Source organism: Euphorbia lathyris, chromosome 5, assembly GCF_963576675.1.
Source record: "Euphorbia lathyris chromosome 5, ddEupLath1.1, whole genome shotgun sequence".
NCBI classification, from domain to species: domain Eukaryota; kingdom Viridiplantae; phylum Streptophyta; class Magnoliopsida; order Malpighiales; family Euphorbiaceae; genus Euphorbia; species Euphorbia lathyris.
Window position 1 is genome coordinate 7,206,135 of NC_088914.1, and position 24,125 is coordinate 7,230,259.

Here is a 24,125-nt window from a genome sequence, read left to right on the forward strand (position 1 = left end):
TCATGATAGCCTTAGGTGTACATGTTTGCAAAACACTCATCATATGGTGAGTCGTGTTAGTATCTAGATAACAAGTTCGCCCTAACTCATAAAAAGGTCTACAAATGTCCTCATAACTAATACCTATTTTGTCGCACAAAACACATTATACAACAATAGAGAATATGATACGGATTTATGACGATGTAGTTGATTTGGATCTTAAATCAGCGAAATGAGTTATTCACTAGCTAAACTAGTAGGAGTTAATCGCAAGATATATGTATAAACCTTGCTCTCAAAGAGAATTCGTGTTTGATTGATAAAAGTTGTTCTTTCTTACAAAGCTTGGGGTTTAAATACCTCTTCTAATTAAATGACAAAAGACTTAGGGTTTCAGCCTCTACTTACAAATTAGGGGTAATATTGGGTAATAAAAAATAGTGGCAGATCAGTAAATAAAGCCTAATGGCAAGACAACAAATAAAAAGTGGCAAAACAGTAAACATGTTAGAGCAGGCTGGTGGCAGGCTTGCCTCCTTAGTAGTGAAGTAATCCCACACGACATGTGGTCTGTAAGACACTCATGTGGCTAATAATTTCAGAGAGCTCACACGGTCTCGGGGAACTTTATTGTTGGCCCTACTAAAATAGTCACACGACATGTGAAGAAAGTCACACACCGTGTTAACTTATGCAAAACTTCCAGGAACTCAGCAAGCGAGCCACACACCGTGTGGTCTTCTGACACGCCATGTGATTCTTCTTCCATCCCCTCATTCCTTTAATACCATGCTCATACGACGTATGACTTATGTGACAACCCGTTAAGCCTTTCCTCATCCTTGACTTGGACCCTTCAAGGAGATGCTCTCATCAACAAACTCTCCTAATTAGCACTGACAAATTCAGGATTACTGATAGAGGGGTTCTTATATTAAGAACATGGTCTTTCATGTCATTTGGAGGACCCCTAATACACATTTGGACACGTGTATTGTGATCCCGCTTAATAATTAAAATAGTATGACATCTTATAATATGTGTGAGTCCACAATAAATATGGCAACATATATATGAAAGGTCATTTGATATGGAGAACCGGATGCTTCCAATAATTTCTTCGGATAACAGGTTTTATTTATACATATAGCATGTTTTATTTATACACATAGCATGTTTTATTTAAAAAAAAAACATAACTTCATAAATCTAAACTATAAATCATATGGTAGGTATGTTACGTTTTTAACTAATTTGACAGCTTATAAACTAAATTGATGTTTAAGTTCATTGTACACATCTGCAATTCGATTTGGAGATTTGTATTCAAAAGAAAAAAAAATCTTTCTGGTTACACGAATTATCAAACATATGCAAGTATATTTTTTTTTACGACCAAGAGAAGATTGAGGTTCCTCGTTTTTAATCTTTTAGTCTGATACTCTAAAAACGACCGTTAACGCCTCAAAATGAAAATTTCCAAGAATTCAAGTTGTTGAAAATTTTTCATTTTGAGATCGTTATCAATCATATTTAGAGTATCAAGATAAAAGATTAAAAACGAAGAACCTCAATCATCTCTTGGTGGCAAAAAAAAAAGTCACAAACATTTATTTGACAATTCGTATAATCACATGGATTTTATTTTAATTTACCATTTAAAAAATAAAATAAAAATACTCTTAATAGTTGTGAGAACTTAGGAGTGTAATTTCAAATTCTTTATTTTTATAAGACCTCTATTTACAAATTTTTAAACCGCAAACCTACGTTTATTCATAGAATAAACACAATTCTTTTTTTTTTTTAATTTCTCCTATAATTGACCCATGAATTCAATTAAACATAAAAATTCTCAACTTAGGAGCATTGATTATTACTAGCCAAATATATATTTATGAAATATATCTAATTAGTTGAAAACTTTTGTACAATCCACATTTATGAGATTAACCATAATTAACAAATCCATAATCATACAAACAATTCTTTTCGACAAATACAAATCTTTCTTCCTTCTTCCCGCTCCCATCCATCTCTTCACTTAGGAGTGAACGCTTGAAAAACCGTGGCATGACCCGGATCCGCAAGATGCGCAAAAAGGTTATCAATCGGGCCAGTACCCGTATAAATGTGTTGAAACCAAGCACCCATTACGGCCAACATTGCTAATCTCCCGTTCTTAATCTCCTTTGTCCTCAATTCCTTAAGCTTCTCGGGAGATCCGCTTCCCCATCCGAGCGGGTCGAACCATAACCCACCCGGGTAACCCACATCGGTTCCGGTGAGCTTGTTGTTAGGGAAAATCGGGTCGGTATTAACACATCCGGGTTTTAAAATATCCGCCCATCTTCGGCCCTCGGCCCACCCGATAAATATGAGCTCAATTACAAATAATGTGGTTGTATCGGTGAAATATTCCTGTTCCCCAGCCTCATACCAAGATGGAGTGTTTAAAATTCCAATTTTGGTTAGGAATTCTGGGATGAAAATTCCAGCTGCTCCTAACATTGCCCATCTGCAATGTACAAGTTCTGCTTGTACATTCCATCTTAGGGATTCCGGGTCGGATGCTGTATTTTGACGCGGATTAGCGATAAAGATTAAAGCTTTAAACTTGAGATAAGAGTACAAAAATGTTCGGGTTAATGGTCAAATTTAACTCTAACGTTTTCGAAGGAGTGTAAATTTAAACCTAACTTACGAATTTTAGCCTAACTTATGACTGTTATTTAACTGTTACATCTGACCTTCCAAATATAAATTATGTCTAAGATATATAGTGTGTTAATAATACCGTTATAAAAAACTTGTTAAAATGCTAATAATTAAATCAGTCACATATAAGTTAATTACAAATTTTTTTTTGTCAAAGTATCTAAAATGTTTACTGTGTTACTAATATAGTTACAAATAACCAACAAAAATATATGAAACTGTTTCAATTTATTTGCAAACTTCTTTAGAAGGTCTGATATGTCAATCAAATAACTATAAAACAAGTTCGTTCAAACTAACTATTAGATACTTTCAAAACGTTAGGTATCAAATCTACAGTTCTGTGAAAACATTAGAGTCAAATTTCGCCCATATCCGAAAATACTCCTAATTAACGTTCCTAATAAAGTTGACTTTTGAGGTAAAATACATATTTGAGCCTCTGCTTGATTCATTTTTATTGATTAAGACTTTAATCTTTCAAATGTTACGTTCTTAATCAATTATTTTTTAACACATTAAGTTATTGAATTTTTAAATGGATATACTAAGCCCTTGATCAAATACTTTTTAACACATTTAAACCCTTATTTGACGCGTCAGTTATGTGAATAATTCAAACTCTGTTTAGCATGCGTAAAACTATCAAGGTATCACTGTTCCTCTAAAGTAAAATGTTAAAAAATTATCCGATGTGACAATTTTCATGTATTTAAAACAGTGACATATTAACAGTTCTGTTTCGCTAAATGGATTTTAAATCACACACATAATTAGAAAATCTAAAAATGGCTTAATATGTTAAAAAATAAATGATAAAAACTTAATGTCTCCATATAAATATTATGGGCTAATGTGTTAAAAAATAATTCACCACAGACATAATATATCCATTTAAAAGTTAAAGGTTTAATTAATAAAAATTAAATTTGATCATATGTATTTTTCTTTTTTTAATATAGATAATTTCTGAATTGGGTTAAAAATCAAATCAGCCCTAAATTAATTGAGAAAGTTCAATTTTATCCTTATTAAACAAAACAACCCAGTTTTGCTCTCATTTCTATACATTTTACTTCAATTTTACCATTTTCTAAGCAATTCTTTATGAAAATTCGTGACAGAATTCCTGAAAAATGGATCAAATTGAACTAAAGTTTTACACTATGAGAGCAAAATCGAACTATTTTTTACATAGACAAATTGAACATCCTCAATAATTATAGAAGCAAAACTGATCATCATCCATTCATATTTTAATTGAATTAAAGCAAGCAATTAGTAAAATAAAAAAATAAAATTTCAACTCACCAAGACCCAATGGATCAAATCCAAAGTCTCCGGGAAGGCTGCAAAAAAAAAAAAAAAAAACCCAATTTAGAACCAAAATTAAATTATAACATATGAACCACGTGATTATATATCATATAGTAATAAAAAAATAATACTCGAATCAATTGAATTATCTTTATAAATCATATTATCGTATCAAAATGACAGCATGTGATCCGAAATGGTAACATGTGATCCGTATATTCCATATAAATTATCTGTGTAACTCGTATTATCATATCAGAAATTAACGAACCTGCCATCAAGCCATTCAGGAGGAGTACTACCAGGGAACCAAAGAGGTCTATCGGGATCAGCAACAGCACAAACTGTAACACATCTTGAACTAACACCACCTGAACTTCTCTGCCTCAACGTCAATCTCTTCCCACCGTTTAGGAACGAAGCTTTTGTCGTTCCGACAACACCTCCACACTTCTGGGAACTGCAACAACATCAACAACAATCCATCATTTTACAATTCCATCAAAAGGGTACACATCTCTCTTCTCACAGGGTGTTTGGTTACCTACTTTTCAGCCCTGTTTGCCTTTTCACTCTAAAAAGCAACGTTTTAGGTGTTTGGTTAGACACTTACTGTTTGCACAATTTACAGTCGAAAAACAGTTTTTTACAAAAACATGGAATCTCTGCTATTTTAGAAAATCAGGTTTTTCCAACGGTAAACAACAACCCGTAACAGCAAACGGCAGGTAACCAGACGGACCTTTAATCTCTCAAAATACTACACAAAAATTAAAAAAAAAATGTCATCTTTGACTTGCCTGGGAGAAGCAGAAGATATGGCTATGGCAGAAGAAGCACAAACAGAAGCCATTTCAGGCCTTTTTCTTTCTTTTTTTGTGTTCTTATTTTTTGTTGAATGAATTGAGATGTGGAGATGATATGGATGGAATTTTTTGATAATGTAATAAGAAGAAAGGGCTTATCTTAAAGGATAGGAGGAAAAATGTGTAATTGGTTATTGGGTTGACACGTGGCATACAGAATCTAGTGTTGAACATTTTACATCCTATTGGGATGCCACGTTGGATTAATGGGAAGAAATTGGTGGCTGGGAATTTTTGGATTGAGTTTTATACAACTAAATATCGGCAACAGTTGGGTCCTAGTAATCTGTAATTCTAATCCTTTCTCTTCTTTGTGCATTAAATGGCCAAATTGCACAAGTTAAATTTTTTAGGGTTAATTTCAAATATAACCCATATGTTTCAAGTTTTGGCAAATAAATATCTGTGGTTTGATTTCGAGAAAATAAATATCTGTGGTATGCTTCGGTTTTCAAAAAGCGCGGAAACGGTAAAGATACCGTCTATATGCTGACATGGCCAAGGGTAATTTAGTCAATAAAAATTAATTTCAAATAAATTGTTATGGTTTGCGTGTTTTTTGCAAATAGGTACCTGTGGTTTGCATATTTTTGCAAATAGATACCTGTGGTTTAGATGTTTTTGCAAATAGGTATCCGTGGTATAACAAACCATAAACAAAAGCTTAATTTAGGCAAATATTGTGGTTTGTTATACCACGGGTACCTATTTGCCTAAATTAAGCGTTCGTTTATGGTTTGTTATACCATGGGTATTTGTCTAAATTAAGCTTTTGTTTATGGTTTGTTATACCACGGGTACCTATTTGCAAAAACATCGAAACCACGGGTACCTATTTGCAAAAATATCCAAACCACAGGTACCTATTTGCAAAAAACACGCAAACCACAATAATTTATTTGAAATTAACTCTTATTGACTAAATTATCTCGGCCACGTCAGCATATAGATGACGTCATCATCCGTTTCCGTGTTTTTGAAAAACGGAGCATACCACAGGTATTTATTTGCTCGAAATCAAATCACAGGTATTTATTTGCTAAAACTTGAAACCACAGGGGTTATATTTGAAATTAACCTAATTTTTTATTTATCAATTGTATGTTTGTGGTGGTGAATATAGGATTGGTCGTTTGGGGAAGCTAATTTTATACGTGTGTAATATTTTTTTGCTAAATCGAATTTGTTTAAATTTTTTTCGTATATATGTGTTATAATTTGAGTAGTCAAGAACGTACTAATGTAAAACTTTTAAAAAATTAAGTTACATTGTGTTTAAGATTCTTAACATGTAAAAAAATTGTATCTAGGCCAAAACAATTTAGAAATTTGGATTTAAGAAGGGTCTAACACGCTAAAAAAATTAGAAATTTGGATTTAAGGAGGGTCTAACAGACCAAAAAAAATAGAATTTTGGATTTAGAGATGGTCTAACAAGCCAAAAAAGTTAGAATCTTGGAGACGGAAGGCCGGAACTACCACAACCACAAATTTTGTGGAGACATGGGGAGCCAAAACTACTCGTGGTTATGGTGGTTCCGGCAGCTGCCCCTTGTATTCATCCATGCATGTTTGTAAAATTTTTTAAACGAGAGTATTTTGTTAAAAATGATGATCTTTTAGTTTCATATTATAAAAATAACTGTTAATGATTTTAAAATAAAGAATTAAAATATTTTAGTACCACATTTAATATAAAACTAAATTTTTTGTTTAAAATTTTCGGAGCTCTCTTTAAACATTCTATTTCTCTCTTTTCAATAAACAACACCTGAATGACCTCAAATTTAAAAAGTTGAAAAATTAAAGTTGTTTAAAATATCACAAAGTCAACAGTCATTTAAAAAAAAGATTATTTTTTTTAGTAACGCGAAAAACCTCAGTTATCTCCTAGTCGAAAGAAAAAACCAAATTCATTGTTTGGATAAAAAAAACACTATGAGCATAAAATTGACAAAAAGTGTAACTACATGGATTTTTTTTTTTTTTAAGTTACCTTGTGATTTTAAAGAGTAGTTTATTTTGAATAAGGCAAAAAATACATTTATAATTGTTAGATAGGTAAGAGTAATTTTAATTCTAATGTTATAAATGGTATAGCTGTGTGCACTAATAATTTAGTTCAATTTTAGATATTATTAATGCAACTCTATTCTCAATTATATTATAAAATTTGTTATGTCTTTCCATTCCATTTATGGAGCGATTATCTATATAAGTTGTATTGATTCGATGATGAACCAACTAGAAATTAGTAGGTCTGTAATAAGCTGATTCGGGTGACACCAAAACGAAAAGGGTGAAACAGAGCGGCCCTAAAAAATGACGAGATGTAAGAATGAACTGAATTTCACATCTTAAATAAAAAGTGATTAACATATATTACTAAGTGATATCAGGCAAAGTGATGTCACATGCGTAACGTGAAGGAAAATAGACAAGCCTAGGCACAACGGAATAATAAAATTTTATCTATTTCTCTTTTCCAAGATCTGTTAATTGTTATTTCATACAAAGAAGGATAGAATGGAATACCTTATCTGACGAACTATCTACAGTTGCAAACGAAGTGCCTACAACTCTTAATCCGTGAGTCACAAACAATGATTAACACAGAAAAGAAAGACGGTTAGTAATCAACCAATTAATAGCGATCGCAATGATTGCCTCTAAAGGAATCGACACAAGATCAAAGAGAGAGTAAGAAAGATAGTATTTTAGCCGAGATGATTTCAGAACAGTTCCTTAGCCTCTTGCTTTTGTGTTGACCGAAATTCTATAGGGAGAGGGTCTATTTATAGACTTCTCAAATCCTAGCCCTAGTTGTATTATTTAATTAATCAATTAGAATTCATTTCGGAATAGAATTACTAATTAGATAATTAAATAAACACTTATTTATTATCTAAATAATACTAATTATATTTAGACAATAACACTAATTAGTTATTTAATTTATGTTAGGGATAATTAATTAGAGTTATAATCACATTTAAAACATCTTTTTTTTTTTTTTGGTAAGAAAGGAAAGGAAAAAAATAAAACCAACAAAAAACCTATACCGGGATCAGTCTAGGAAGGCTGACTCCAATCCTATCCTCTAGGAGAGAAGGCAAAAGAAAAGAAGGAGGAACAGAAAAGGTAGAAACACCTAACATTCTCCCATGCCCAGCAGCTGCTAAGCGATCCGTCACGCGGTTTTGCTCCCTAAAAATATGGGAGAAATTAAGATACTCAAAGGTAGGACGAAGCCTCAAAATAGCTTTGATGAGATTCTGGCTCTTCAGACAAACAGCCTGGCTATCTGAAATCCTGTTAATAGCCTCCAGATTATCAGATTCCACCGAGAGCTTTTTAACACCCATGCGAATGGCGAGTTTAATACCTGACAAGATACCCCAGAGCTCCGCAGAAAAGGAGGAGCCCGTCCCCAAGTTATGGGAATCACATTTAAAACATCTAATTAATATTATCAGATAATCCTATAATTTAATTTATAATTATAATCTAATTATAATTATTAATCAAATTAATTTATCCCTAATAATACTCTAAATTTCGGCCCATGCATTATTGTCCCACTAATTACAGTTTCGTCCTCTGGTTCCAAGTCCCATGTATGACCCATTAGGTCCTTATTGCTACAAGTCGTATATAGCCTTTGAAATTAATTCATCCTGATTAATTTCAACATGTATAACAGAATGTCTTCGCGAGCTGTTACTGACAGAACCTAAGACATTCCCCCAGCACAAATAAGAAGTCAGGTTGAATACTGACGTTAACCTTTCCGCATTAGGTGCAATATAATTTGATCCTTCATCAGCTATATCCTGTGGACAATTCCTTATAACCATGGAACGTGTTAAGGTTACATATAACGAAGAGTCCGTTTTTACTTGTCCAGGTTGAATTTACTCTGAAAGATAAGTTAAGTTAAATTTCCATTTCAACTCCTAACTATATCACCTTGCAAGGATTTCAGTCAATTCACCACAAGCGGCCATTTGGATATATCTCCCATTTATCAGGAGTGACAAATGCTCAATCTAACATTAACTATTCTGCAATTACTTTATATGATACCCAACCCTGCTCTCACACACCCCAGGGTCTCTCCTGTAATGGATCGTGCTCGCACAGAATCAAAACATCACCCTCCATAATCCAGAATCACTAATTAATGAATGTTTGAGTCTGGGGATTAGTTATACCTACTAATACCAATGAGATGAACAGTTGACACTACTCAGATAAATCTATCCATGCTGTTATCTCAAGTCGGGTCCTAATCCTAATGAACTCCTTCACCGGATCCATGTAACTGTCTAGATATCTCCATATCTAAAGCTTGTGAGATCAGCTCTCTGTCTCGATAGAAAACACTGTTACATGCAAGCCTCAACAGTAATATGCCAACCCCTATAACACATTACTTGACTTGGGTTGATTTTAAGTTTATTGGTCTATTATAAAGTATAGTCTCACTTCACGCTTGTTTGAACACTTAATAACTACTTAAATAAACTTGAGATTACTTTCTTTATGAAAGATCAATGCTTTTTATATATAGTTTTAGTTATAATATATCTTATTAAAATAAATGATTAAATAAATAATTTATTCATTAATATTTATATCCTAAAACAATTGTCTATAGGACATAAACCCCAACATAACGTCATCACCATCCTTATTGCGGTCTAAGCTCAAACGTAATAAGGGTCCAAATAACGTTTGAGACGGTCTATGACCCCTTAAATAACCCAGATATATCCACCACGGCTCAACCCCAACGAGCTGCAGTCCATCGCAACCCACGAAGTTCTAACCTCGGGGTTTCAAGAGAACTTCTAAAATCCTACGAGACAAATGATTCCTCTCAGAATTCGAACTCCTTAAGCGATTAGGAATTCTAGCTCCGTAAGGATTTCCAAGAAGGCGACAACCTTAAACCTAATCGAACACTATAAATAGACAGGCATAGACACAAGGTTCGGTACATTAACTACTATCTCACATTATTTCATACCCTTCCATTCGGTCCTAAATTAGAAACTGACTTAGGCAACAGAGCGGTTGGTCAGACTCCGGCCCCGTCTGACCTGCATATTGTTTTGCAGGCTCAATACGTTGTCGGATTATCATTGCGATTGGGACATGCAATCAAGATCAGGTAACAAACTATCACTAAGATATATTTTACACATGTAGATGAGTTTTAAAATTATGAGACTCAATAAATAAGATTTGGACTAAAATGAATATTATCTATATGATATTGGACCAAATTATATAGTAATGTTTTATTACTCACTTTTTTTTTTAATGAGATTATTTTATTACTCACCAATAACAAATCAAACCCACATATATATACATTATATTGTATTAGTTCATCTCGTCTGGATTCTCATTACTCATTTTACACTTATTGAACAAAAAATAAATATTTCTGTAAAATAATTCTAAAATCCCAAAGAACTTTTACTTTTTCAACCAATTTATATGCAAGTATAAAGAAATTTTAATATACGTAAGAGCATATGGATGACATGGTACGTCATACCAATAATTTAATAACACGTCATATTTTAAAGTATAGAGTTTATACTTTAGGGTCTAGGATTTACTATTTCCGTTTCATATTACATGTCTTTCTAGAGTTTCTTTTTTGTTTCATATTACATGTCATTTTATATGATCAGTACACGTTAAGTCGTCCTTTTTTCTGCTATAAAACGCGGGTTTACGAAAATTAATTAGCATAATGAACTTATTATATAATAAATAAATATTGGAATCAATAAATAAGTGGTAACAATGTGTCTTTTCTAATATCCTTAATTTCCGTATAACTTCTAAAAAGTCATGTAATATGAAACGGAGGGAGTATATTTTAAGGTATATGGTTTTCTATAAATAATTAATCAAAAAAAATAATTAATTAATTAATTATACATGTTAATATTTTATTGATCAATGTGTCACGAGCTATCAAATTATTAGCCCCACGTACGAATGACGTGGTCCGTTGAGCATATATAAAATCTCTCGAATATAATATTTTGATAATGTATGGAATTTATGTTTTGCGAACGTGAGACCTCAGTAATTTCCACCTAATCAATGACTGACGAAGTGAATTTGGTCAATTACCGTTAGATTTAAGCTTATTAAAATCTCATAGTAGAGATTAAAATCATCGCAAGACTTAAACTCACACCTCCTAAATTTAATGGTGACTGGCTAAATTCACTTAGTCAGTTAGTGAAAATCCAATTTATATCAATTCCATCCTATTACTAACTTTTATAAATTGTAATATAATATAATATAATAATAATATACCAGGTTTCTGTAATAAATAAAAAATATACAAGTGGATTTTTATAAATCTCAAATCCAGCTTAAAAATAGACGAACTTAGATCAAATACATGAATATCATAATTAAGTATAAAATTACAGTTAAGTCATATCACTAAACTTAATTTTTAATATGTCATTATTTTTTATATATTATAATTTTACAACCATAATTTAAAAAATCTAAACTCTAATTCATAAATCATAAACCCTAGAAAATATATTCTAGATTTCTAATTTATAAATTCTAATCCTTAAAATATATTAAAAGTACTGATTTTACTAGTTTGACATAATCTAAAATTATGATTTGATATAGTTGTAAAGAGTTTTTAGAATATGAATTTCTGTGTAATTTTCCCATGAACTTACCGGTCTGAGGCGTAAGGACTTAATATCATTTTCTTTTATCCAAACTCTGCTTATCCGAGTAACGGATTTGTAAGGTAAGCCATTTGCCTCTATGTCAAATAAAAAAGGGTCAAATACATGAATATCATAATTAAGCACAAAATTACAACTAAATCATATCACCAAACTTAATTCTTAATATGTTATTATTCTCTATATATTATGATTTTACACCATAATTTAAATTTTTTATAAATTATTAACTTTAGAAAATATATTATAGACTTTTAATTTATAAATTCTAATCCTTAAGATATATTAAAAGTACTGATTTTATTAGTTTGTATAATCTAAAATTATGACTTGATATATTTGTAAATAGTTTTTAAAAGATGAATTTCTGTGTAATTTTCCCAAATAAAAACAGTCCAATTTTGAGAAATTTGAGTATATACGATGAGCCCAAGACTTGTATGAAGGCCCAACTAGTTTATTGGATGGGCTTCCTATATGAATATATATTAATGGGAAAACTACACAGAAAGTCATCATTTAAACACTATTTAGAACTATGTCAAGTTATAATTTTGGATTATATCTAATTAGTGAAATCGGTAATTTTAATATATTTTAAGAATTATAATTTATAAATTAAAAGTCTAGAATATATTTTCTAGGGTTTATGATTTATGAATTGGAGTCTAGATTTCTTAAATTAAGGTATAAAATCATAATATGTAGAAAATAATGACATATTAAGAATTAAGTTTGGTGATATGACTTAGTTGTAATTAATTATGATATTCATGTATTTGACCCATATTAATATTATAACTAATTAAAAAAGAGCTTCCTACATGAATATCACAATTAAATTTAAAATTACAATTAAATCAGATTATCAAACTTAATTCTAATCACATCCTATGCGTAGTGGTTGAGAGCTTACCTATACATTGGGAGGTCATGGGTTCGAATCACATCTGGGTCTGGTGAAGATTTTTCTTTCTTATTTAATGTAAGTGCATTGTGCGCAAATTTTTTTTAAAAAAAAAAAATTCTAAATATGTCATATATAACAAATAAAATATGTTTTTACCCCAAATTTAAAAATTCTAAACTCAAATTCATAAATCCTAAACCCTAGATAATATATTCTAGATCCCAATTCATAAACTCCAATTCTTAAAATAGATTAAAGTAATGATTTTATTAATTTGATATAATTCAAAATTATAATTTGACATAATTGTAAATAGTTTTTTAAAAGTGAATTTTTATGTAAATTTCAAATTAAAATGAGAAAATTACAGGGAAAAACACATGTCATGCAAAATTTATGGTTATGTCAAATTTTATTTTGAATTTTATCATTAGGAAAGTTATCGATAACTAATTATTTTGAGGGTAAATAATTTATTAGTCCTTATATTTTGACAAAACACACTGTTTAGTCCCTGTATTTTAAAAAACGCACGGTAAGGTCCATAACCTTTTTATCGATGAACTGTTTAGTCTCTAACGTTTTTCTCGGTGAACTGTTTAGTCCCTGTCGTTAGACTCTCATGAAGATTATGTTAGTCAATTTGGATTTGATTCAAAATCTATTTAAAATAAAAATGTAATGCCTTAACTATCTTTTATCACAAAATCAAATATATAAGACCATTATTTTCATTATTTCTCATCTCTGCGTATTTGCAGCTTGCTTCTCAACAGCTACTACACCTATTAATGGTTTTAGTGATAGTGCTGCAACCCCAAACAAAGCAAAACAAAACAAAATAAAACAACATTTTAGTACCAGACCTATATGGAACTAAGTTACTTAACTGGGCAATATGTGACAATGGGCAATATGTTTATTAACAGACCCACATGGAACTAAGTTACTTAACTGTAGAGCAGTTTTTTAGATTAGCGAGAGAGATTAGAGTCGATTTCTACCTTCAATTCGAACATGAAGAGTAAACGAGAGGGATTTGAGTCGATTTCTACCTTCAATTAAAACAGGAAAAGTGAGCATGAGTGATTCGATTATGGATTAGGGATTCAATCATTTCTCCATTTTTTTATGAGCGTGAGTTGTGAGAGAAAGACATAGAGGTGTGAATTGCTTTTAACTGATAAATAGTAAAGGGTAATTTAGTCATTTCTGAATTCATAAACGGTAAAAAAATCTAACAAACAGACGGAATGACTAAACAGTTTACCGAGAAAAAGGTTAGGGATCTTACCATGTGTTTTTGAAAACAGAGGGACTAAACAGTGTGTTTTATCAAAATATAGGGATTAATAAATTAATTACCCTTATTTTGAAGAAGGTTAAAAGATGGTGGTAACCTTTTACTTTATGACATTTCTAAAATAAAACTGAACATATATGATATAAATACAAATAAAAATTATCAATTTGATTAAAATCAAAATATTATTATCATTTGTGATATTTATGTAAAAAATCTTTAAAAAATTACAACTAAATCAGATTATAAACTTAATTATAAATGTCATTATTTTTTATATATAACAATTACAGTATACTTTTACATCCTAATTTAATAATTCTAAGTTCTAATTCATAAATTTTAAATCCTACACAATATATTCTATACTCCTATTTTTATAAACTCTAACTTTTAAAATAGATTAAAAATAATAATTTTACGAGTTTGACATAATTGTAGATGATTTATGGGTCAAATACATGAATATTATAATTAAGTACAAAATTATAACTAAGTTATATCACCAAACTTAATTTTTAATATGTTATTATTTTCTACATATTATGATTTTACATCCTAATTTACAAATTCTAGACTCAAATTCATAAATCATAAACCCTATAAAATAAATTCTATACTTCTAATTCATAAATTTTAATCCTTAAAATATATTAAAAGTACTGATTTTACTAGTTTGACATAATACAAAATGATGACTTGACATAGTTGTAAATAGTTTTTAAAATATGAATTTCTGTGTAATTTTCCCATGATTTATAAGCTAAGCCATCTGCCTCTATCTCTATGTCAAATTAAAACAGCCCACTTTTGAGAAATTTGAGTACATACTAAAGCCCAAGACTTGTGTACAGGCCCAACTACTTTATTATTTGGGTTCTATTTATAAGCCCATTAGAGCATAATGCCTGAATTTATAGCTCTTAACAAATTATTCCAAATTTAATTTTTTCATTACAATTAGATCCTTAAATTGTCAATTCGAACTTTAAGCCAGTAAAAATAAAGCTTATAGATTGACATGGAGATTTTCATTTCTAACCTATTCACGATTTTGCAAATCAGTCCTTCTAGTATTTTATGATTTGATTGAACCGGTAGGCAAATAATACGGGCCACACTTATATGGAATCAAAGTAGTTCGTTTAGTAACCGATTACGATAATTACGACCGAAATCGGCCAGTGAATTACGTTTTTTTTTACAGAGTTAGTAAATTATTTTAGCTTTTATGTTAAACATTTCATGATGTCCATTGACACAAACAACTGAAAAAATTATTGATTTAGTTCCATAAATTTCCCTAAATATTTTGCTAAATAAAATTAGGGAAAGAGAAAAAAGATATGAAACTAAATTAAAGTTCTCTTTTAAATAGACCTATTATTATTAATTTATAATTTATCTTCACTTGTTATATTGATTGCTAATAACTTGTTTTTAAAGGAAAATTAAAAAAGAAAAAGGGAAATAAAAAATATTTTGAACAAAGAGATAAAGAGAAAAAAAAAAGAATTCCTTGGACCTACAAAAACAGAGTTTTTCTTTTATTAAATAAAAAAGATTATCTAATTGTTTAGTGGAAGAGAATGCAAACTCTTATTCGTGTCATAATCGTGTTATGTGATGTATGTTGGTCCCGTGTAATTAGTTCCAAGGGGGGGGTTAGGAATTAATATAACTTTTTCGTTTTAAGTAGGCTGACTTAATATAATCCTTTGAGTTTCACAACTCAGTTTTGGTCAGCACGGCCGAGTGAGGCGTAAGACGGCTTTAGTCAGATACTGACTAGAACTGTTTTACTTGCGAGTTGGGAAATGACACTTTTGTGGTCAGCTTCCAACTCAGCACTCTGATTTTACTCAGTGTCAGCTTAAACAATTTATATACTGAGTAAATATAGCAAGCAACACATACAAATATATATTGAGAGAGAGTTAGAAATTACTCAGCATGACTTATCCTGGTTCGGCCTCTCCGCCTACGTCCAGTCCCCAGAATCCCTCCGGGCTTTTTTCAATCTAATATTGAGCTCTTTAAAGGTAGAGCACAAACCGTTTACAAGGCAATTGAATATGCAAGAGTACCGTCCTCTATTCGTCTACTCAACTCCTACTAAGTGCTATAACCGAACACCTAGATTTCTCTACCGCTGAGTACTTAAAACCGAGTACTCAGCACAACTCTCTCAATTTTACAATTGATGCAAACTTGTTCTTTTTCAGACAAAGAACACTTTAGATGATTACAAAATCAATCTAGCTTTTACATAGAAATGGAAATTTGGTGTAAGATCTTTTTCTTGTTTTGATGTGCTTTTTTTTTCTCTTGTATTTCGGCAAAGGATCCAAGAAGTGTACTTGTCCTTTTATAGATGAAATCTGAAGGCACAATCATTTGAATTCGGATCTATCCGTTGAATTCAAACGGCTCTTTGCTTGCGTCATTGTTCTGGTCAGCTTCAGATTTGCAGGCCAATCATGTCGTCTGAATTCGGCAGGCACCAGGCTTGTCTTCTTCTCGCAGGTTTGTCCTCTAGCACAGATTTCGTCTTTTAGCTAGCGGACAGTTGACCCATGCGTCTCGAAACTGTATCCATGCACATTTCCAAAGCTTTCTGATTTAGCGCAGATCTCTGTCGGATCTTGTCTTTTAGCAAACGGATCATTGGTGCTGTCCTCAAAAACACACAGCTTGACTTTGATAGCCGTTGTCTTTGATCGTTGCTATTTCCGATATTGAGTTGCTTTTTCACTCAGCTTCCAAGGTCAGCTTCATTCTGCAAGATATAGTTCCGAAGAAGACTTCTCTTCTTTCATGCTGAGTTGCTTTCTACTCAGCTTCTGTGATCAGCTTCATTTGTAAGCTTCGATACTGAAGAAGACTTTTTTTCTTTCGTACTGAGTTATTCTTTACTCAGCCCGTGCTATGTTATCATGCTAACTAAGTTCTGTCTTACTTGATTCCTGTTCTTATAAATATTTTTATACTTAACATTGAACAAACCCATTAGTACAATTAAATCAAAGCACTTAAATTTAATTGTCTTAATCATGGATTAACTTAAATCATTTTGTCAAATCAAAATTATGTGGAAAGGTGTTTCAACAATGTATATATTCTATATTACAATATAGAATAGGGATAAAGGCGTATTGACATAATGTAGTATCCAAAATCTTGTCCTTTACTCTCATATGGTATCATATGGTATTCATGTATGTGACATTAACCCATTTTGAATGAAATGTTACCTTATTTGTTAATTTTAATCACATAACACAATTTTTGACACGTGATATGTACACATGAAGATTATTTTATTTTTTTCCATGTAGACTTAATAAGGATAAATAAGAAAAAAAATTAATTTTTTTATTTTTTTGAAAGCAAAGTAATTCCTTCTTTAATCCGCGTATTAAGTTTGTATGGGAAAAAAATCAAGATAATTACTACGTGTCAAAAACTATGTTATATGGTACAAATTAATAAATTGGTTAATTTTCCATTTAAAATGGGTTAAATGTCACCTATGAGAATATCTCGGTAAACAAATCTATACTATATATAATTACGGAAGCAGAGAGAAATGATAAGAATTGTTTTAGAGGTCTTTTTGATTAGTTGTCAACGTAGTAAAAAATCAGATTAAAAATATTTAATTAATTAAAAATAAATATTTAATTAATTAAAAATAACAAATTTATATTTATAATATATTAAATAATTACTAGCCTATTAAATAAAATAATAAAAGAAAGCAAGAGTTACGGGAAGATGAAAAAACACAAAGCAAAGGAAATCCAAAAGTCACGAATAAACTTCTATATAAAGCATGATAGATAGTATTCCACCATTATATTCATTTTTCACGATAGATAGTATTATATTTCTGAAGGTAAATATTCGATTTTTTTCATATGTTGTAGTTATTTTGTTCTCAATTATGTTGTTGTTTTATTTTTATTAAACAATAGTTGTTATAGTTTCATCTTTCAGATTCATTTCTGTTGTTACCCAGGTTATATACCTCTCGCTATCTTATCCATGTTTTCTTTTTTATTTGTCTTTTTTTTCCAAACTAATAGCTTCAATTGAAGAAATTCGACAGAAATAGAAGATGTATGAACAACTAAAACCGGAAAACACAAAAGTGTCAAAAATTACAAGAAATTCTTATGTTTCTCAAGGTAATTATTCGATTTTTTTCATATGTTGTAGTTATTTTTGTTCTCAATTGTGTTGTTGTTTTCTTTTTATTAAACAATAGTTGTTATAGTTTCATTTTTCAGAGATTAAATTCCATTTCTGTCGTTACTCATGTTCCATACCTCTCGCTACCTTATCCATGTTTTCTTTTTTATTTGTCTTTTTTTTTTCAAAATGACTAAAATAAAGATTTTGTAAATTTGTATTCTTTTTTAGTATATGTTGCTAGGTGTTATCGTTTCGATTACTAACTCTTAACTAAAATTTACATTTTCAGCTTTATATGAACTCAATTTTTGGCTTTCTCAATTGTGCTGTTGTTTTATTTTTATTAAACAATTATTGTTATAGTTTCATCTTTCAGAGATGAAATTCCATTTCTGTCGTTATCCAGATTCCATACCTCTCGCTACCTTATCCATGTTTTCTTTTTTATTTATTTATTTTTCAAAATGACTAAAATAAAGATTTTGTATATTTACATTCTTTTTTAGTATATGTTCATAGGTGTTATCGTTTTGATTGTTAACTCTAACTAAAATTTGGATTTTCGGCTTTTTATGAACTCAATTTTTAGTTTTAATTGAAGTTAGATTAATTTTTCTAATTCGGAACATGTTGAAATCCACTCATTTTTTTACTTAGAGTTTAGCTAATTGATATTAGTTGTATTTTTTATTTTTATGCATTTTGGTACAAATAGATATAAAGTTTCACTCGATAGTTGTTCATTGAAGTTTGAGACATATTAAATAAAATATTAAAGAGATATTGAAATATTATACTTACAATGAAGTTTATTTCAATATAAATTATGTTATATTATTATTATTATTATCAAGAAGTTATTTTTTCCCAATTTTCTAGACAAGGAGATTGTAAGCGTCTAATACGTTTGATAAGATGTTTATTCTTGAAGAATGTGAATTATGCTAGATACGAATTCAAAATCAAGGTAAATAAATATAAATTTTGATGCTCAAAATCCTAAAAATGTACATTAATTATGGATATTGAGATAATTGCTTTTGCAACATTGGCTTATATAATTTTTAACTATTATATTATGGTTCGTACAAAATATTAGTATTTCAAGAGCTTTAACAGATGAAAATAAAATATGATCATAGGACAAATTATTGAAAAATATTAATTAAGAAAATATTATTATTTGAATCTCTTCAAATTCTCAAATGTTGAGCATAATGATTCTAATTAATATAATTAATTTCACATATTAATTATAAAACGTTTTTTTTGTGCTGAGTGATTACAATTGCGATTTAATTCTATTTAACTAAAATTAAATTATGGACTTAATACTTCATTAAGAAAAAATAAAATGTTTAATTAATGGGTAAAAAATATTTTCACTCTCCTCTTTATGCTTATGTCTCGACATTCTCTCTTATTTTCAAAAAAAAAAACCCCGAGAGGAAGATGGTTCTCTCCTAATTATCTTTTTCGTCCCTTCATTTTTTTTTCAATTCTTTTGTTTGTTTTTCTTACTTACAAAATTCAAGAATATATAATTATTAGAAAATATTAATAAAGTCAAATAAGTGATATCTGCGAGTATGGCTGATATTCTATATAGTGAAAGAATGAAGAACAAATTGATCGAATGTCTTGATGAGATATTACGAGATGAAAATAGGAGAAATCATCATCTTAAACTGATTCAATTAAATATATTGGGTTATTGTAGCAGAATTAATAATTGAATTCGAATACTTGGTGATCATGAAATTCCATCAACCAAAATAATTATCATCAAGATGAATCTGTGACTAATTCTTACGAATTTTATTTTTTTTATATGTAACATATTGAATTGATAAAGTTTCTTCATATGCAACATTAGAAAAGTATTGATTGTAATAGTTTATAGAATAATATATTGATGTTGCTTCCATTTTAACATAGATTGTAATTCTTTTGTATCGTAGATATAATATTTAATTTTAATTGTAGTTTAATTCAATTTTTGTTTAACTTATATTGTAATTCTTTTGTATCGTAAATATAATATTTAATTTTAATTATAGTTTAATTCAATTTTTGGTTTTTTATTATATTCTAATATATTTCTTAATTAATCTGCTATTTTATTATTATTGTTTCACAGAATATTTGGAATATGAAAATGTATTAAAATTCCTAAAAAGTACAAGTCATTGAATTTTGTAAAAATAAATAAATCATTCATCTTTAGTTAAAATTCTATAAAAAAAAGTAGTCAATTATTTTTAAAATTAATTTAATTTGAATTATCATTAAAAAATATATATTAATTTCAAATATACATAATATAAATTTTTTTCATAGAATGATATAAAATTATTTAAAAGTAAATATGTCAATTTATTTATTTATCTAAATTATATAAAAGTTTCATACCCCGTGCACAGCACGGGTTTTCGACTAGTATTACTAAATGATACTACATGAGATAAATGACAAAATTTTAGATACTACAGACGTTACAAAAAGATCAAATCTTATAAAATATAACTAATAATTATATTAAATTGATCGTATCAGACGATTATCTCTATAAATTATATTATCGTATCAGAAATTAACAGTTCTAAATTGGGGCTAGAAGGTGAGTTCTTATATTAAGCACTCGGTCTTCCATGTCACCTGGAAGACCTCAAATTCATATTTGGACACGTATATTGTGATCCCGCTTAATAATTAAAATAATAGGACTTTTTATAATATATATAGGTTCATATTATACTTGACAAAATATGTATAAGGGCAGCCTTTAGAAGCAACAAGTTGGGAAAAAAGTAGAACGCTTTGCGTTTTCTTATCTTCTTCCCGCCCTAGAAGTAGGAGTAGCACAAAAAAAAGAGGGATTAGCATTATTGACCCAATGATAAAGGTCGTTCATTTAATTTAACAGGAAAAACCGGATGTTTTCAATAATTTCTCGTATTGACATAAACATGGTTGTTCTTATCTTGATATTTGATGAGAAATCATAACTCCCATTTGTAGATAAAATTTAGGCCCACAAAACTATTAGCCCTATTTCTTTATCCTTTTCTATACCAACTTGGCTTTGGATTTTCTTTTCTTTTTATAAAAAAAGCCTCAACATTGAAATAATTTAAATAAATACACATATTTATACTTTTTTTTCAGCCAAAACAAATCAACATTGGTAAATGGTAAAGCATATATTATTCCACTAAGGAAAAAATACAATTTAAAGATATTTTTATTGGATTGGGCAAGTTAAAATTTGGAGAATTTGTGGAAAAATCAAATCCCAAATATATAAGTTTTTATTTTCTTTTTATTATTAAAGAGTCTTCATCTTTTTTTATTGAGAAACATAACAATAGATAGTAATTTTAGTAATAAAATTAATAAATAATAAGTGAATACGGAAAGTATTATTAAGGATGATAGCATTTTCATATCTTAAGTGATTAAGAGTTGCTGAGTATGCCGGTAACAAGATGAAGCTAGAGTAATTGATTAAGTGAATTACTATACCTAGCCATTGATTCCCACATATAGCCTCGGGAATAGACCGAAATACTCTTTGTACAAATTTGAAAAATCTCAAAACCTCTCAAACACCCTAAAGTCTCTTCAATCAAATCCGAACTAATTTCTCAACGAAAACATGGATCGTGGGAGGGGCGGACAAGGAAAAGCATTAATGGTACGAAATTCGGACTAATTTTGTTGATTTTAAACCGATTTTTGGATCTGTTTGCGAATGAGGGAAAACAGAATCGGAAGGTGGGGCGTGAGGCTATCACGTCCGCACTTCTGGTGCGGCGTATGAATATCACGCCACACTATAGGTGCGGGCGTGATAGCCTCATGACCGCACCTATGGTGCAGCGTGATATTCATACGCCGCACCAGAGGTGCGGGCGTGATAGCCTCACGCCTGTTCCTTTTTCGGATATTTTTTTAAAATAAATTTAATTTTGCTTAAATTTTAATTATTGTTATTTGATTATAATTTTAGTATTAATTTGATTATAATTTTAGTATTTTTTTTTAAAGTTGTGTGCAATGCACTTACATTAAACAAAAGAAAATTACATCAAATTTTTATGTTGTAAATTTTATAATGTTAATTATAGGTAAATTTAGGTGTTGTAAATTATATTTTTGTTTAAATTTTTATGTGTACACGGAGTGGGAGACTGTGACGTGGTTGCCTTATGGTCCAGTCGTCGATGACGATCAGCTACGAGTGTCCAACGCCGGTTGGATATGATGTAGAGACATTGTTGAGGCGTATATGCCTGATCGAGTCCTACATCAGGTCGGATATGTTCAGCCTATCCCGGCTGAGTGTATTAGACCTGATACTGCATTCCGGCCATGGAAGTCTATATCGTACAGACTCGTGCATTCATCTGTCAGAGTTGATGATACCTGGCGGAGATTTCCATCGACTCGTGGCGGTGATCGGAGGAGATGCCAACCAGTTGGATACGATCCCACTGCTTGTGCTGCGGGGTACATGGAGTGGTACATTAGTATTTTAAATTTTTTGTCCCTCCCGCCACGCGGGCGTGAGGCTATCACGCCTCACTATGTGGTGAGGCATGATAGCCTCACGCCTCACCAAGTGGTGAGGCGTGATTTCCTCACGTCCGCGTGGCGAGAGAGGAAAAAACTCTCAATTTCCCACTCCAAAACCTCAAAGGGTATTTTTATCTTTTCACGGGACTAGGGGTGAGAAATTGAGTCTATGTTTAACAACACCCTTGATTAATTAATGTCGAGTTAGCAATGTAGTTAAGTTTGGATGGAAAGTTTCTTAAGTGTTTTTAATACGTGAATTAGCAATTGATATATAACTATCAATTTGCATCTTACTTTGTAATTTTATAGGCGCGTTTGTTTTGGGGGTTCCAGAAAAAGGTAAGGAAAATAAGATGTTTAATTCTCTTTGTTGGTATTTTTTTTGTTGATTCAATCATTTCCTTTACTTTTCTAGTTTTAGGATTACTTCTAACTCCTCTAATCTCATTCCTCACCACCCCCAAAGGTTTTCTATTCCTTTTTGCTTCTCTTACTAACTTGAACTTTTACCATCCTTATAAAATTCTACTTTACTCCCTATTTTACATTTTAATTTTTATTTTGCTCCATATATCCTTGAGTTAATTTTACTTTTGATACTTGTACTTATATATTTTTAATTTTTTTCTCAAAAAATATTTTTGACTAAATTTTACTTTTTTTTATACTGGAGATGGTGGCAGGAATGAATTGAATCCCACATCGAAAAGAGAGTGAGAGTGACTGTGGTTTATTAGAAAGGTGAGAATTCAATATATACAAGCGCGTTTTAAAACCGTGAGACCCAAGGTATTGGATTTGGGCCAAAACGAATAATATTTACATGGTATTGGACCGGGATGTTACAAATTCATAAATTCTAAACCCTAAAAAATATATTTTAGACCCCTAATTTATCAGTCTTAATCCTTAAAAATATATTAAAATAATAATTCACTTAGTCTAATATAATTTAAATTATTATTTACCATAATCATAAATAATTTGTTAAAACTGAATTTCTATATAAATTTCCCAAAACTAAAATATGTAAAATCAAATAAAATAAAGAAATTGAGTTTATCTACTTTATTTATCACTTTTTAGCCACTCTAGAATTGGAAATTCAACCATTTATTATCCTTCCACTATGGTAACATTATTCACCCAAATAAGTTATCTCATAATTTAACTTGTACCACAAAAATTACTTTATGTGTATCTATTTCAATTTTTATTACATTATAAGCAAATTCATTCATTGATTGCTTTTCCTAAATTTGAGGTTTTTAAATTGAAATGAAAGAAACCTAAAATGGTGAGATATATGAAATCAATTTATTCAAAATTATAATTTATTTAAAATTGAATTCTTTAAGTTAAAAACACTAAATTGTTTTTGGCAGAATGCGGCTGACTTCATCAAGAATCTACTTTATAGTTTTTTTCTTCAGAAATGGTTTCGTGATCTTTCAATAAGTCAGATGTATGTGATGATATAGAAAACTCTCATGTTTTTC

General features: G+C 30.0%; 1 protein-coding gene across 1 annotated transcript; it reads right to left on the reverse strand.

Annotated features, from left to right (window-relative positions):
* Positions 1-1,874: 1,874 nt before the first annotated feature.
* Positions 1,875-4,973, reverse strand: LOC136229523 (chlorophyll a-b binding protein 7, chloroplastic). Its single transcript, XM_066018377.1, has 4 exons — positions 4,818-4,973; positions 4,289-4,477; positions 4,012-4,049; positions 1,875-2,555 (listed from the first exon to the last, which is right to left on the reverse strand). Exons 1-4 carry the CDS (start codon positions 4,868-4,870, stop codon positions 2,023-2,025), a joined length of 813 nt encoding a protein of 270 aa, XP_065874449.1. The 5' UTR covers positions 4,871-4,973; the 3' UTR covers positions 1,875-2,022.
* Between the last annotated feature and the right edge of the window lie 19,152 nt (positions 4,974-24,125).

Bases quoted from the DNA above. Each gene is read 5' to 3' on its own strand.
- LOC136229523 (XM_066018377.1), bottom strand. From the start codon at position 4,870: ATGGCTTCTGTTTGTGCTTCTTCTGCCATAGCCATATCTTCTGCTTCT. The intron at 4,478-4,817 runs GCAAGTCAAAGA...ATGTTGTTGCAG, and splicing joins ATATCTTCTGCTTCTCCCAG to TTCCCAGAAGTGTGGAGGTG. The intron at 2,556-4,011 runs GTGAGTTGAAAT...GTCAAAATACAG, and splicing joins ATTTGATCCATTGGGTCTTG to CATCCGACCCGGAATCCCTA.